Source organism: Prionailurus viverrinus, chromosome D1, assembly GCF_022837055.1.
Source record: "Prionailurus viverrinus isolate Anna chromosome D1, UM_Priviv_1.0, whole genome shotgun sequence".
Taxonomy (NCBI): domain Eukaryota; kingdom Metazoa; phylum Chordata; class Mammalia; order Carnivora; family Felidae; genus Prionailurus; species Prionailurus viverrinus.
This window is the reverse complement of record NC_062570.1, coordinates 7,179,579-7,196,667: the sequence shown is the minus strand read 5'-3', so window position 1 is coordinate 7,196,667 and position 17,089 is coordinate 7,179,579. Positions and strand designations below refer to the sequence as shown.

At 42.0% G+C, this 17,089-nt stretch overlaps 1 protein-coding gene across 17 annotated transcripts in view; it reads left to right on the top strand.

Annotated features, from left to right (window-relative positions):
- The window catches only part of EXPH5 (exophilin 5), an 81,513-nt gene extending 66,207 nt beyond the window's left edge, over positions 1-15,306 (top strand). For 14 of the 17 annotated variants that reach the window (XM_047876767.1, XM_047876765.1, XM_047876771.1 and 11 more), the window contains 2 exons: positions 2,350-2,485; positions 6,666-15,306. In XM_047876767.1, coding sequence (XP_047732723.1) covers positions 2,350-2,485; positions 6,666-12,049 — 5,520 coding nt within the window. In that variant the 3' untranslated portion in view covers positions 12,050-15,306. The remainder of the gene's footprint in view (positions 1-2,349; positions 2,486-6,665) is intronic. The other 3 variants (XM_047876766.1, XM_047876782.1, XM_047876783.1) reach the window with 1 other exon arrangement.
- The last annotated feature ends 1,783 nt before the right edge of the window (positions 15,307-17,089 follow it).

Genomic DNA, 17,089 nt, shown 5'->3' with positions numbered 1-17,089 from the left:
CTGCTAATAAAAACTAATTATGATACTACTCACATACAGCTCAAATAAAAGGGATCTATAGAGCAGTAATAGTGTTCAGTCTTCTCTGTGTTTGGTACCTACCGTTGCCTAGCATGACTTTTTTCTTTTTAACATTAGAGACAGAGAGAAAGACGGAGAGAGAGAAAATGCATATGAATCCCAAGCAGGCTCCATGCTCAGCGAAGAGCCTGATGTGGGGCTTGATCCCATGACCCTGGGATCGTGACCTGAGCCAAAATCAAGAGTCGAGCTCAACCAACTGAGCCGCCCCTAGGAGTGACTTTTTTAGCCATTTTGTCACTGGAAAAAATACCCTTGCAGAGTTCAAATTGAGTGTAAACAAACGCTCTGTATTTTCTCTTAGTCATATAACTTGTACCTCTGTGTAGAGGAAACATCCTTAACATGTTGGACGAGTAGTGCTGGTCTTGACGCAGAGGATTCGGGCAGACGTATGACCAAAGGAAGTTATATTCAGGGTCTCTAGTGGGTGATAATCCCTCCCATCTTTGAGAGGTTCATTTTCGCCTGAGCCCTCAGTGCAAGTATTTTTCACTTATGTACAAATTTGCATTATAAAAGGCATATGATCCAGGGGGCCAAAAGGAATGTATTCTGGTCTAGATAGAGGAAATGTGGAGTTTGTTTGGGTGTTAAAAATGGTTGAGAGACACTGATGCCAGCCATTCTCTTAATCAGATGCATGTAGTCCACACGAGTGATTAGTTTCTGGTTATATTACCTCCAAATGGGATCTTACTGTAGTTTTGTTTTGCCTCTAGTATTTGTTTACTTCTGAATTTTATATTAGTGTGTTAAATTATATCCAATGATCTACATCCTAAGTTATCACAGGATTGTTTCTCTGTTATTCATAAATCTCTGTGTATATTCCATTACACATAGAACTGAAAATCACAAGTCAGTGAAATTGGGGCAGGGCTCCTACAAGACATAATGACTTAGATCTTGAGGAAGAAACTAGCAGCAATAAAAATACTGGATTGTGAGGAATATAGAAATCAGGAGAACCTGGGGTTTGGAATTGGACAGACCTGTGATAGAGAAGTAAAAAAGCTGGAGCTTTGGAAAAGTTAGAGATTGGTTTTGGGCATTCAAGGGAAATGAAACATAATGGCGAACACCAAATGGAAAGAGAAAACTTGGGGGGAAGAGGCACCCAAGCAGCAAGGGCTGGGGAGCAGAGTGAGCTGACCACAGTGGCTGAATGGAAAGTGCTGGCCTTGTTCAGGGACGGGTGCAGAAGGAGTTACAGACGGAGTCCTCAGCGAAGAGATGGTGTGACAGAGGAAATGCAAATGGTGTTTTGGCAAAAGAAGGTGAAGCTGTGGGAGGGGGTAATCCCCCCCAAGGTCAGGGAGACAAATTAAGCTTGAATGTAGGGTAGTGATGGATTTGGAGAAATCAAGATAGGGGGGCCTGGGTGGCTCGGTCAGTTAAGCGTCTGACTTCCGCTCAGGTCATGATCTCGTGGTGAGTTCGAGCCCTGCGTCGGGCTCTGTGCTGACAGCTCAGAGCCTGGAGCCTGCTTTGGATTCTGTGTCCCTCTCTCTTTCTGCCCTTACCCCACACTCGTTCTCTCCCTCTCTCTCTCAAAAATAAGTAAAAATTTAAAAAATTAAAATATATCAAGATAAACCATTGCTGTAAAGAAAGGAAAACATCATTAGCTCTACATCATCCTCCTAAACCCTGTAAAACCAGCAATGGTGTTTCAAAAAAAAACCCAACCATTTATAAGGTCATACTTTGTAGCACTTTTGATTCAGAGAACACCGTTAATCAGTGCCTTATGTCTGTCCGGGAGGTTCTGCCATTCTGCATGAACGCTATGGATAGAAATACTTTCTGTTTTCATCTAAGTGCAAGTTCACAAATCTTAAGGTCCACAAAAGCTTCAGGTAGCCAGCTCTTGACAGACCTGAGGACGGTGTAAATCTAAAATTCCAGCCACTGGGGCCATGAAGACCACACTCCCAATTCAAGAGAGGTCGATTTCTTCACTGTTTTCCAGGAACCTCCCTAAGATTTGTGTGGTGCTGTGTAAGTTTGTAGGAGTGTTTGGCAGACAGATGCTCAATAATTGCTTGTAGACTCATACTAAAAACCATTAGTATAGGTACAGAGAAGTTTGTGATCACTTGCAAATGACAGAAACAATGAAACACTGTACGTTGAGAAAGCAGTGTTAGAAAAATTGATGTGTGGTCCTTAGGCTTTACGTTTTGGGAAATTATTGCGGAGACACGTGCATGTTCTGGTAGGGAAGGTCCACAAATAATCTTGCATTTTCTGTTTTAAAATTAGCAGGCCAAAATATACAGTTCACCTCTGGAAAATCAACCGGTTGACAGTGTCTTTGTCCCCGGGCGAGCAGGCATGAGGGAGGGAAGTGGTATGCCTCCCTGGGATGCTTCACTGCTGGAAAACGAGTTTTTCCAAGGTAAGTCTATGCATTGAACTACCTTGGGACGCCCTGCGCTAAAGCAAATGGTGATTATAGTTTGTATTAAAATGCTCGAAACATATTATACCCTGTACTTTATTTTTGAAATCCTTTTATTTACCTTATCTGAAGAGGAGGCCGTTATGCTATTTATTGTATTGTTTTATGTTTATTTATTTTCGAGAGACAGAGTGAGAGTAGGGAAGGAGCAGAGAGAGCGAGGGAGAGAGAGAATCCCAAGCAGGCTGTGTGCTGACAGGACAGAGCCCATTGTGGGGCTCAGTCTCACAAACTGTGAGATCATGACCTGAGCCAAAATCAAGAGTGGGATGCTCAACCAACGGAGCCACCCAGGTGTACCTGTTATCTGCTATTAACACAAATATTAAAGAATCTTATATTTGAATATAATCTAAACAAATATGCCCAGACCAAGGCTGATAAATCTGTGGAGTGAGAGTAATGTTTTTTTTTTTTTTTTTTTTTTTTTAATTTTTTTTTTTCAACGTTTATTTATTTTTGGGACAGAGAGAGACAGAGCATGAACGGGGGAGGGGCAGAGAGAGAGGGAGACACAGAATCGGAAACAGGCTCCAGGCTCCGAGCCATCAGCCCAGAGCCTGACGCGGGGCTTGAACTCACGGACCGCGAGATCGTGACCTGGCTGAAGTCGGACGCTTAACCGACTGAGCCACCCAGGCGCCCCGAGAGTAATGTTTAATATTAACCTCAGGTAAAAGGAAATGCCTTTTTAGGAAATATGTCTATAAAGTGCTGTTCCTAACAGACTTTTATTGTTCCCAATCAGTACCTAAAGGCACAGTGATGAAATCTAACTGTTGTTGAACAATTAGTCTTGTACAACAGATGACAATAAAGACTGAAACAGATTCTAAAAGTCACTACGTGCACGTGAATGTTATTATTATATAAGCATAGCTCCTTTTTTAAAAATGTTTTTAATGTTTATTATTTATTTTTGAGAAAGAGAGAGAGACGGAGAGAGCGTGAGCAGGGGAGGGGCAGAGAGAGAGGGAGACATAGAATCTGAAGCAGGCTCCAGTCTCTGAGAGCCCAATGCGGGGCTTGAACTCATGAACCATGAGACCATGACCTGAGCCAAGGTCAGAGGCTTCACAGACTGAACCACCCAGGTGCCCCAAGCATGGCTTCTCTTTGCATAAGTTATTCAGTATCAAAAATAAGGCTAGGCATTCACCAGCTTCACCCCGAGGAACTAAATCTGATTTGCAAAGGCAAGGGCACTGTAGTTGGGACAGGTGGGGTGGTCAGTGAGGGATGTCCAGCTAGGGGGTCAGCCTTTCAGTAAGATGGCTCCTGGCAGAGAACTTGCTTCAGAGAAAAGAAGCCCAGAGGAAAATCTCTGTTCCAAAACACAGCTTTTGCTAGTACAGGAGAGCTACTGTTTACAAAATGAAAAAAAAATGATTTGTCTTCTCTGAAAATAAAGAGGAAACACAGATTTTTTTTTTTTTTTTTTTACCTCAAGAGTAATGAATAAAACAGCATTACTTGGGATTATAAGTGGCTTTGAACAATTTAGAAGCTTTCTCTGGGGATGTTAAGAGGTGTTATATCTGGGGAGGATTCCAGGTGATTTCACCTCTTTTGTTATACTTTCCTCTATTTTCTCTTATTACCATATATATGTTGCCCTTGTAGGCAGCAAAAGACTTTAAGGGAAAAAAAACTACGAACAGCTGGAAACAGAACAGAAATCAGAGAGATTTTATTACAATTTGTTTTAAAGACGGATTTTTACTCATTACATAGTTTTGTTTCCTTTTTGCCTCACCTTATGGTTTGGCACTGTTTGATTTTTGTGTGTGTAGATATATGGAATTATTTCAGAGACTGGAGATAATTTTCTTTCTTCATTTTTTTATTTCAGGATGATTCCCTGAAGAATTCCTTAGTTATAGATCTTTAATGCTCAAGATTGGTTCTTCTGCTGGCTGTGCATACTTAAATAGCACCAGCTTACAAATAAAATAGGGTGGGGAAAATCCAGAACATCAAAACTCTCTTCAGTACCTGCCTTAACCTAGTTGACATGTCCGCAGATACATCCCACATATGTTCACAAATACTGACTCTGTCACTGAAGAGTTAAAATCAGAATTTTTAAATGATTATTTATTTACTCTTGAGGCGGGGAGGGACAGAGAGAGACACACACAGAATCCAAAGCAGGCTCCAGTCTCTGAGCTGTCAGCACAGAGCCTAATGGGGGGATTGAACTCAGGAGCCGTGAGATCATGACCTGAGCCGAAGTCAGATGCTTAACCGACTGAGCCACCCAGGTGCCCCCAAATCAAATTTTTTAATGACAAATAATTTTAAATAACCAAGGAGAGAATGTATCATTTTATGTAACAGAGGAAGAAAGGTGTGACTTCTCCAGCAGCTTAAATAATCCCATAACTTATTTCTCAGACAACTTTTGATTCTCATTAATGAACATTTCTTCAATAAACACATAATCTATGTGTTTGTATTTATTGGAACATGAATGTGGTAAAGTATATCCACTATAGGATGGCCCTTAGGGAATCTTGAGACCTTAAAAGATTATGGTTCTATTTAAATTCTGAGAGGTTTTTATTGAGGAAAAGAGGTCAAATATGATTAAATAAACACAATTCAAAGACACAGAGCCTGTGGTCCTTGTAAGCATGATCTCTGGGGCTCAGATTGCCCTAGGTCCTCTGTATTATGAAGAGGTCACTGAACTCTGACATGGACACCGCCCTCTGACCTTGCCATTGAGAGAAACAGGAGCAAACATTGCTTAACAGCAGCGACTTCAAATCCTTGTAACATTATGAGCTTATAGTGAAATCATCTTTATAGTTCACTAAAAGAAAGAATGAAAAGCGAGCTTTTATGGCACAGGCGCTGCATTGTGCAGAACCAGGAGACTGACTGCCTGGATCCACTTCCTGGCTGTGTGTCCCCAACAACTGAATCTGTTCATGCCTCAGTTTCCTCATTTATAAGACAAGCACAGTAATAGTACCAATCTTATAAGGTTATGTGAGGATTTAATGAGTTAATAAATTAAGTGTTTAGAACTGGGCCTGACACATAGAAAGTACAATATTATAGGGGTGATAATGGGTCTTAATTTTTCCAGGAAAAAACCAATCCACCATGAGCATATCATTTAACAATATTGTATAGAACTCTAAATTTTATATGTTGCTCAAATCCATCCAAATAAGAATGTTTATAAATTTTTTAAATTTTTATTTGTTTATGTATTTATTTATTTATTTAGAGAGCTAGAGCATGAGTGGGGGGAGGGGCAGAGAGAAGGGAGACACAGAATTGGAAGCAGGGTCCAGGCTCTGAGCTGTCAGCACAGTGCCCGACGCGGGGCTGGAATTCACGAACTGTGAGATCATGACTCCAGCCAAAGTCGGACGCTTAACCGACTGAGCCACCCGGGTGCTCCTATAAATTTTATAAAGTGTGTTTATAAATTACCTGCTTAAGCTTTCAGTAGTAGTGCCATTTGCTTAACAGTACAACTAAGAAATCACGCGTTATTTATAGACTCTCATTTTTATTGCAATCCTCTGAGGTAAGCATGGTGGGAAATATCTTAGCTACCCTAGTGACACAAAAGATGAGCTAAAAAGTAAAAACACCACAATTAAAATGTTGTGGTTAGAAAACAAAAATGTAGCTTTATGTTCTTAAGGCATCGGGGAAGGTTAGTTTTGAAAAAGTATGATTTGGAAAGGCGTGAAAAAAGAAACTTCTACTACAACCTTGTAAAAGTCACAGTCTCTTAAAAACATAATCTAAATTAATGTCACCACATTTATATAAAGAGTCGCCTGGGTGGCTCAGTCGGGTGAGCGTCCAATTTTGGCTTGGGTCATGATCTCATGGTTCGTGGGTTCGAGCCCCGCGTCGGGCTCTGTGCTGACAGCTCATGGCCTGGAGCCTGCTTCAGATTCGGTGTCTTCCTCTCTCTGCCTCTCCCCTACTCATGCTCTCTCTGTCTCTCAAAAATAAACATTAAAAACATTTTTTAAAAATAATAAATGATTTTATTTCTTGAAGAAGGACCTCAAAAACTCATTATTATTAGACTGTAAAATCTCATACAAAAAAAAAAAAAACCTGACTCATATTCTCCTTTCAGTTTTAGACGACTTGGATAATAAACTGGCTCAGGAACAATGTCCAAGCTCAGGGAATACCACAGCACCTCTCAACTATGGATCAAGAGCACAGTGCAGTCATTTTTACTCCAGGGGGAACACGCACGGAAATATCACAGGAAGGTACCAAAACCACCATAATGGAGCTTCTAATATGTCTATCTATGACATCCTAAGACCAGGAACCCCTAGGGAAGGTTTTAAAACCTTTTCTCCTAGAACAAAAACAATTTATGATATGTACAGGACAAGGGAGCCCAGACTCTCAAAAGAAGATTACGTGCAAAAGAATAGTTTCGGTAGTACTTCTCTGTGTTTTGACAGCAGGCAGCCATCAACTTCACCGGCTACGATATATTTCACAACAAGAAGCTTACATTTTCCAACAATAACTCAGAACAAGAGTGGGTTTATACCACCAAGACACCAGCAGAGCCCAAAGAGAACTCCTTTATCATCCATTATATGGAATAGATCAGATTCTTCCGGAGGTAGGCAGAGCCAGGAAGAATTCCTGGGGGCACCTTCACCGATGGAGATTGACTCTGCTGACCAGTATGTGTATCCCAGGTGTTTTCAGGAGAATAGGAGGTACGAATTTTACCGTTCACAGAGTGTTTACCAAGGTGTTCATTTAGACGCCTGCATGGATAATGCAATGAGTCCTGACCCATTTGAGAACTCAGAAAATATGCCATTCTACCATCAAGAACACCCATTTGCTAGATCTTTCTCTAGCGGTACCTTTGGACGAAACAGGGAACAGAGATTTAAACAAAGTCCTCTTTGGGGCCAACACGAAGAACATCCTTTCTGGTCTGACTTCCCTCAAAGTAGGCATCCATTCACTTCTCACAGAGACTCCGAAATGATATCCATGGAAGTATCAGCTGGTCACAGCCATAGCATTCATTCTCAACACTGGGGATCTTTTTCTCCTGGTTACAAAACAAATATTTTCAGAGACCATGGAGAGCCACATCTCTGGCAGTTTGACGCTCAGACAACCACGCTGGAGAGCACGGAGGTGTCGCGAGGCAATGAGAGCCAGACGACTCATTTCAGCATGCCAAACGTTTGCCCTGGGACTGGTCCCAGCTATCACAGCACATCTGGAAGGTCAGTATGCCAACAGGGCGGTCCTCCTACAGAAGTACACCTGGACAAAGAACCTTACTCGTTTGGAAATACTCAGACGACTCTAGCATCCTCATTCAACACCTCCTTCCCCCCGATTCCCGATGACAGAGGGAACCCTCAGAGGCCCAGCTTTCAGAATCCCACAGTTGGTGTGCACAAAATTAAGCCCGCCTCTCTGCCAATAAAAAGCTATACGGAAGTCACTGTGACCAAGAGCGATTCGGTCGATTCTCCACCTCTTACCGAAAGCCCACCCAGTATCTTGGTCACACAAGTGACTAAGGAGAAAGTCTTGAAGGAATCTCTTCGGGAAGAAGACAAACAACTACACAAGATGGACCGGACACACATGACAAGTGAAGTCCCCCAACTGGTCTCACAGACAGTAACCTCTAACCATGCCTCTGACGTTCAAAATCCCCTCTCCCAGGACTCAGCCAAGGGCAAAGGGTTTGCTTTTAATGCATCTACCACAGTAAGTTCAAAGAGGCCACCTGGAGTCATTTCCAGGAAAGAGAGCCCCAAAATTCATATATCACACAGAGAGCGTTCCAGTGAACTTAAAAAAGATAAGAATCACACGGGGGACAGAAAACTTGGCTCAGCGACTTCCCTTGCTTTCATTCAGGAACGCACAACAGCGTCTTGGCCCAGCCCAGGTCAAGGTTGTCACCAGGAAGTAAGAGCAAGTACTGAAGCCATTTCAGGCATTATTAAAAATAACCACTGGAGCTCTGAACCTGCTGGTGGTCAAAAGGCACAGTCTGCAGAAAAGCCTGCTATTTCAGATACCAAGGAAGAACAAGGTACCACAAGTCCTTCCACCAACTGTAGCAAACCAGCTGCTCGTCGTAAGATCCCACGCGATTCTTCAGATCTGTCATCAGGTATACTGCCTGGCTCCTCACCATCGAATAAGTCTTTCCTTGACACTCCGGCGATTCCTTCAACAACAGTGTTCTCCAGGAAAAGTCCTTCGGGCAAGGATCCATCTCCGGGAGAAAGAGCACAAAAGGACAATGATAGCAAGGACCAAAGTGATCAGTTTGCCCTAAGCCCCTCAGAAAACCCCAAGCGTAACGATGAGTGTGTACTTGTACACAATGAGGAAGTTGATGTTGCCAAATGGCGTTCTCACTCTCCTTTCAAGGATGGGAAAGGAAAAGGAAGAGTAAGGCGACGCATAGCCTCTCTGGAGAAGTTAAGCAAAACGGAAAGGAGAACGGCACCCACCAGCGATAACAGTAGCTCCGTGGAGATGAATCAAAGCAATTCCAAGCCTCCTGAAGTTCACACGACTTCCTGCACCTCACCAACAAAATCAGCCAGATTTCTCATCAATAACAGGAAGTCGGAAAGTAAGATAATGGCTTCTCCATGTAGGAATGAACCACTTCCATTCCAAGTCAAAAATAATGTGGAACACCCAGCAGGGAAGTATACATTGAACAAATTCGGTCCCAGTTCTTCTGAGTCAGAAAGCAAATGTTCCAAAGCAGTGTCAGACTCGGTCCCAGTAGCACCTGAAGCCACAGAGAAGGCGACAAGCCTGAAAAACAGTGGGTTTGCTTCTGTTAGAAAAGGACCACTTCCGTTCCTCATCAAGAGGGCCGTGTCGTGTCCGTCAGGGGTACCAGATGCCTCAGATGGGAGAGACAAAAGAGAAGAATGTTTGGTCTCAAACACAGATGCTTCTGCTGTAACACTAAAACCTTGGGAGGCGATCATTAGCCCTCTGGAAAATAATTCGCCTGTTAGCGATTTGTCTTTGCCAAAAAGACACCACCAAAAGGAATACTTTCCAGAATGCACTGAAAAGGATGGTAAAATTGCTGTCTCCGGGACAGGCCTATTTTCCCTTTCAAATGAAGACCCTCTGCCTTTCTCTTCAGACGCGTCAAGAAAAGAAAGTGGGAAAACGTTACATAAATTTAAGACCACTAGTACATTTTCTGTTTCTGGCGATGAAGATAATGTAAAATGTCTTGAGGTGGTTTCAGTATATTACACTCTACCAAGGAAATACAGCAAAAAATTCTCTAACATTCTTGAAAAGTATACACGGTATATCGATTCACTTACGGAATCAACTAAAGTGGAGACTGAAACCTTTCCCAATGCTTTTGAAAAAGAAAAGCTAAATTATTCTACCCAAGAGCAGTCAGGAACACCTTCATCTGAAGGTCTAAAGATGCTGGTCACCTCTGCTCAGAAGACCCACTGTCTTTCTCGCACCAGTGAAAATATGACTGCTTCACAATTACCAAGCATTTGGCCCTCAGAACCAACATTACAGGAAGTGGATTCTACTGAGGCACGTGTTTCTCTTCATAAAGGAGAATCTAAAACTGGAGAGGTTTCCCCAGATAACTTCGCTAAAACACCCCTAGGTGATTCAGAGAGCAGAAAAGAGAGAGGGAAAAGATCGCAAAGCGAAACTCTGCCTCCTTCATCAATGCTTCAGGAAAAAAAAGGTACAGAAGAGAAAGCTGAAAACTGTCAGCAATCCAGTAAATCGGGCAACAGTGGTCCTTCTAATCTCCCAGCCCATTCAGAAGAGAATGTTGGAAGTTCCCAAAATGGAAGAAGTTCCGGGGAATGTGTAGGTACTAGGATAGCCATCACAGCTCCTGGAACTGGAGAAGGCCTTCCGAGAGAGATCGCGGACGGTAGTTCCAATGGATTGCAGCCTAGTCAAGTAAGAGGGGAAATTGGAACAGATTTCCAAAAAGAGACTAGTAAACCACTTTCTGACTTGGAAAGCCAAGTCTTTGCTCTTACTCCAGCTTTGCATAAACTACAGCTTTTTGAAGGGACTTGTTCAGGTGAACCAGATTTAGACAGTTTGCAGTCTGAACCCAGAGAGCTACCTCCAAGGAGTCAGGAGATAAGCATGACAGAGAACAGCAAGGCTGAAGATGAAATGCTAAAGTTGGCATGGGATCAACCTTCATTTCCTGGAGGAAGCAGTGAACAGAAAACCAGCTTGGATGACCCAGAAAAAGGGAAAAACAGATCCGTAGTTAAACACAGATTGGCAGCCATGTCCAAAGCAAGCAGAAAATTCCCAGCTAAAGATTTAAGCCCCAGAAGACACGTAGCTACTATCTTCCCCCAAAGTGGGAACAGTTCTGGCTTTGGCAGCTTATCTCTTGGCACGGCCGAGTGCAACCTGCCGTCCCCTGAGCCTACTCCAAAGTCCATAGAGTCCAGAAATGAAAGCAGGTTGAGTCGCGATATAACGGATGTGGAAAAGTCAGAGAACTCTCTCCAGGTTACTGTAATACCCAGTAGAGAAGCTTCTACACACTTAAGCAATCCGAAGTCTAACAGCATTTCACAGCTACAGCAGAATGGGTCTAAAAATATCTCAGAATCATCACCAAAGTATGAGAAGTCTAAAGATGTAACAGCAGCTCAGAATTTGGAAAGAGAGTCAAGAACTTTGGCCCAACCCACATTCCCCAACCTCGGGGAAGCAGACTTCTCTGACCATCAGAGAAGAATAAACCCTCCTTTTCCTTTGGAGCCTACAGAGAAATCTAGAGTAAGCATTCCATTGGCCAGTTATCAGCAACAACAAAGAAGTGCTTCATCTCTGGAGTGGGGACCTGAACTGCACCCCTATCGTTCAAACAGTTTAAAAAGCATCAATGTGCACGGTGATCTGGTACGCAAAAGTCATCCTCCAAAGGTCAGGGGGCGCCATTTTTCTGAGAGCACTTCTATTGACAATGCCCTGAGTGAACTGACCCTCAGGGATGAATTCTCTGGCAACAGCGGATACAGTCGAAGATTCAGATCCTTTTCTGAGCTTTCCTCCTGTGATGGAAATGAAAACCGGACTTTGGGTGGCGGCAGAACAAAAATGGGGCCCAAGTTTGCAACATCTATATCTAGACCTATTGACTATGGAATTTTTGGGAAAGAACAACAGTTGGCTTTCTTGGAGAATGTAAAGAGGTCACTCACACAAGGAAGATTATGGAAACCAAGTTTTCTTAAGAACCCCGGCTTCCTGAAAGATGATGTAATTAACCATCCTCAGCCAACAGAGCTACCAAGCTCAGATTCTCCGAGCGGCCAGATGCCGGAAGATGCCTTATCTCCAGGCACACCACTTTGTATCTATGAAAAGACTCCAGTAGACTCAGATTGTGACACAGACACAACCACGGATGACGAATACTATCTGGATGAAAATGACAAAGAGTCAGAACTGTGAGGCTTCTTCAGTAACATGCATATAACCTTTCCACCAAAAGTTTGTAATGGAAATCAAGTGTACATGTGTATGCCCTTGAGAAGGACACATATAAAAAAAAGATCTAGTGTGGGCAGCACCTGCTCTGAAACTACCCAGATTCTCTTTTTATCCCCCCACTCTATAATATATAAACATATATAAGCATTATATGCTTCCTAAATTCTAGAACAAATGAATTCTTGTTTTGGGGGGGTTCTCTGCCGTTTTCTACATATATATATATATTCTTAGCCTTTCTCCCCTCCCTCCACTTCATCTCTAATTCACTATCCAATTTTGGCTTTCTGCTTTACTCTCTCCCTAACTTTTTTTTACACCTTTCACTGTCATTTACAACCCTAGTGTCCCAGGCGTACATAAAACTTGTTAATTACCCAGAACAACCAGAAAATTCTGTATGGCCTCTTCCAATCCATGCCCTATATTCAGGACATTAAAAAAAATGTAGGGATGATGACAATGGAGTAAATATTATCATCCTGTTTGACTCATCAGCATTTAGAAGGATTAGGGTTTTTTTTTTTTTTCTTTCAAACAAAGATAAGGAAATTTTCACAAGGGCATGGTGTTATATCCATAGTGAAGCCAGGGAGCAGATGTTTGATGTATTTGTTGAGGTTACAGAAGAGGAGCTGAATCCGTTTCAAACCAAAAAATACGAGTATTCCTGGCAATACCTTTGAAGACATTGGTACGGTCTGGGTGACTTGTTAAGGACTGAATTAAAAAAAAATTTTTTTTTAACGTTTATTTTTGAGAGAGAGAGTGCAAGCGGGGGAGGGGCAGAGAGAGAGAGACAAAGAATCTGAAGCAGGCTCCAGGCTCTGAGCTGTCAGCCCAGAGCCCGATGCAGGGCTCCACCTTAGGAACCATGAGATCACTGCCTGAGCCGAAGTTGGACGCTTAACCCACTGAGCCACCCAGGCATCCCTAAGGGCTGAATTTTAATCTAGTCGATGAGACTGAGACTAGGCAACATGCTGGTGCAGAAGGTGGCTTGGCCACAGACCGTGCTTAGGAAGGGAGCATGACTGGGCCTGCAGGTACGTGGACGTCTGTCATGAGACTGGCTTATCCTCACTGCAGCTTTCTCCTCAGCTGGTTTTTCTCATTTCTCCAGGACAATCCATTTCTGTATTTTTATTTGCAGGATAGAACACTTTTTTTTTTTTTCCTGTGCATGTTCTTGTCATGAATATCCAGCGGGAGCACTGGCCAAGCCCCTCAAATGCTGCTGAGTCAGATCAGACGCCCTGGGATTCAGTCTTCTTTGCAGGATCATTTACCAAACCCATGGGGAATGATAAGGCAGAGCTTCTAAGGGCTTGTCGCTAGGATTCTCTCAATAATTTATCTAGGCTAAATACATCTCATACTGATAACTTGATTTCTAACTCTTTAGTTGCCAGGCAGAACTTCTGGAACTTTCTCTCCTAACAGGATCAACACCAGTAGATGGCAGTGAAGATAATTGACTAGAACTACAGAAAGCAATGCCATCCGGGATTTTCATACTATGAGGGTCAATGGGAGGGTTTTCATTTTGATTGGTTTATATTTGCTTCCTGGCCTAACTTTATTCTCCATTGTTCTCACCTAGTCTGTTTCATCCATGTAAATTAAGGATAATGGTAGTGCTGGTGAAGCAAACCGAGATCTGGAACTGATAGAAATGCAAGAAAGAGCTATATTATTATTATCCTCGTAACCATTGCTTTGCCCGGAAGCAAAATGCCACAGCTAGTTTACATCATTTCCAGGACTCTCAAAACCAGTAAACATGTGGTAACTAACATGAAAGCTATTCCCTGAGTCTGTAAATTGTTTTAAAGTCCAGGCTCCCACCAATACCAAGCTCAAAGAGACTAATCGTAGCATTTTAAATCAACTGTTCCGAATATTTGAATTTGTATGGTAAAGAGCAAATAACATTCTATCCCTTTTTTTTTTATGTTTGTAAATTCTGCCTTTCCCCTTTTTGTATTTATCTGATTATTTAAGTGAAATTTTCATAAACCATGACTTAAGTTTTCCATGTAGTTTTTAAGATATTCAGAGTTAATATTTTAATATTAAGCTTCTCAGTTTTTGAAAAATGATCGGCTTGCAAGCTCTATTTCAGTAAATACTCTGAGTTCACATGTATGTTACAAAAGGTGAAATGAAGTTACCTTATTTTTCGCTGAGTTTAGGCTATAGCAACCGTCAGTTAAGGTGAGGATGAACAGCTACCCCGAGGTCCTACTTCTCTGCACTAGAATCTACTATTTGAATTTGAAGGTAATTAATCGATGACCACCATTGCCCTATTTGCCTGTTGGTCTGGCTCAAGAATCAAGAAATCCGAAAATTCACACAAATAGCACCTTCTGTAGTTTTATACTTTTATAAAAACACTTCGTTAAAGAAGTACAGCCAATTTCTATGTATTTTAACATACAGACTGCTGCTTTTTAATATTCATTTTTGGTATAGCTATAGTAATTTATAATCGTCATTTTTATACCCCTGACTTGTTTTCTCAAGGATACAATCATTATTAAAATAAACATTCACGTAAACGGAGTAAATCATGAGGGAATCTGTTCTAAGAAGTACCTTTAAATTATTAACTTGTTTAGATAATGTACTTCAACTGTACCCTGTAAAGTTTATTTAAAATAGGGCTTCGTGAGGTTGTTTCCGTTTTTAGAGACCTCCTTCTAAATAATTTACCCCTTTACGTTGTAAATACAATGATGCTTATCAAACTCCCAACTGCTACTAACAAGGTTTTGACTGATAGAAAGTGAATAAAAGCAACTTTGCATAGAAGGTAAATGGGTGCCTGTACTAAAATTGAGAAACTCGCACCTCCATAAGAGCACTATTCTCTGTGGAATGCTAGAAGGTTGAAGTGGACTTATTGCTAAGTTTATTGTTAACGGTAGTGATAATGCTTTAGAATATCCCGTTGAAATGTACGGGGTAAATATGTAAATATGTTACTTTCCAAGCAAGTTTGTGAATGTATTACCACGTAGGGGCTCTCTGCGATTGGCACACCTGTGTTTCTGAAGCAGGCAAGCCTTAAGCACTTTTATTAAAATGTTAAAATGTCAAAGAATCCTTTTATGTACCTGTTCTCAGTCGTTTTCTCTAGACATGAAAAGTGTTCACGAGACAAGGTGCAAATTTAAAACAATGCCTGTGTTGAAATAAATGATTTAAACAGATGCACCGTTTGACTTGTTTTTTGTTTTTTTTTTATTCCCAGCCTCAAATGATTATTTTTTAAGTGTGAAAGTTTCAGGAAAAATTCTAAAAAGGTGGCAGGGGTAGATGGGGGTGCCAGATGCATTCAAACAAATCTCTCTGGTTGTTGAATGAGATCAGCCTTATATGGAGTTTTAAAAACACATTGACTTCTGTTTTTCATTCGCCTGCAAAAGCAATCAACCAACACAGGGAGATCGGTCTATCTGGTTGCAGACCAGGGGAGGAATGAAGAAAGTCTGGCATCTCTGTCTGAGAGGAAGAGGGAGCTCCATGGAGTTGGGTTATCCAGTGCCCAGTAGCATTGGTGAAAACCGAACATTTCTTTCCAGTTGAAATATAAGACACGCAACATTAACAAATTAATAGATTTGTACTCATCTTGTGTCTTTTCTAGAAAAGCAACTGAAAGGCTGTTTCTCTGCCAAGGACAGCAGAGTGTTGTCATCTTGAATACGTGCGGTGTCTTATTAAAATTTACCACAGTACATTGGTTCAGCCAGGATTTTTAGTTGTAGACAACATAATCCTCTTGAGATTGGCTCAGAGAAAAAGGGCCTCCTTGCAAAGCGTCTGCAGTTTGCTCACAAACACACTGATAGGGAAGACAAAACAGATATTCAGTGGAAATTCCAGCACCAATATCTCAAACCATGTCACAGCATTGGACTGCCATGGGAGCAGCTGTCTGTTATGAATAGGAAGATGCCACATCAGGAGGGAACCAACACACAGACTCACTGCATTCACTCCGGGGAAGTCACTGCAATAGACACAGCAGCACTAGTATGGACGGACTTACACGTAAGCATTTTTATTGCTACGATGTTCGTTGTGGCAAAACTGGCAACGGCACACTCAGTAAGAAATGACCGAGGGGCACCTGGGCGGCTCAGTCGGTTCAGTGTCTGACTCGCTCGGGTCACCATCTCGCGGTTCGTGGGTTGGAACCCTGCATTGGGCTCTGTGCTGTCAGCACAGAGACCTGCTTCTGATCCTCCGTCCTCCTCTGTCTCGGCCCCTCCCCCACCCACGCATACACTTTCCCTCTCTCTCAAAAATAAACATTAAAAAAAGGGGGAGGCGCCTGGGTGGCTCAGTTGGTTAAGCTTCCAACTTCGGCTCAGGTCATGATCTCACTGTTAGTTTGAGCCCCGTGTCCGGGGCTGTGGTGACAGCTCGGAGTCTGGAGCCTGCTTCAGATTCTGTGTCTCCCTCTCTCTCTCTGCCCCTCCCTGGCTCACGCCTGTCTCTGTCTCTGTCTCTGTCCCTGTCTCTGACTCCATCTCTCTCCCCCTCTGTGTTAAAAGTAAACATTAAGAAAAAATTAGAAAAAAAGAAATGACTGAAAATGTGATGCAACATCCACCTATGTGATATTATGAAGCCATTAAAAAGAATAAAATAGAACCGTATCAGTTGACTTAGGAGAATTTGTATTAGTACTATTGAGTGAGAAAAGCAAAATCTCATTTTCTAACAAGTATTAATAAAAAACCTGCATATGCATGTGTACATATGAGAGGATACAGAAGAGGCTAATGTGTCATTTGCTTTGTGGCCAGGTAGGGGTTGGGAGGTATATTTAACAAGGGAAGGGAGAGAGAAAGGGTAGCCAAGATCACCTCCACAAAAGAATGTGTAGAAATATACGTGTGTATGTACAACTATGATTATATTTGTGCATTTAGAATTATATATCGGTATATAGATAAAGAATTAAAGATAATTGTTTTAAAGATT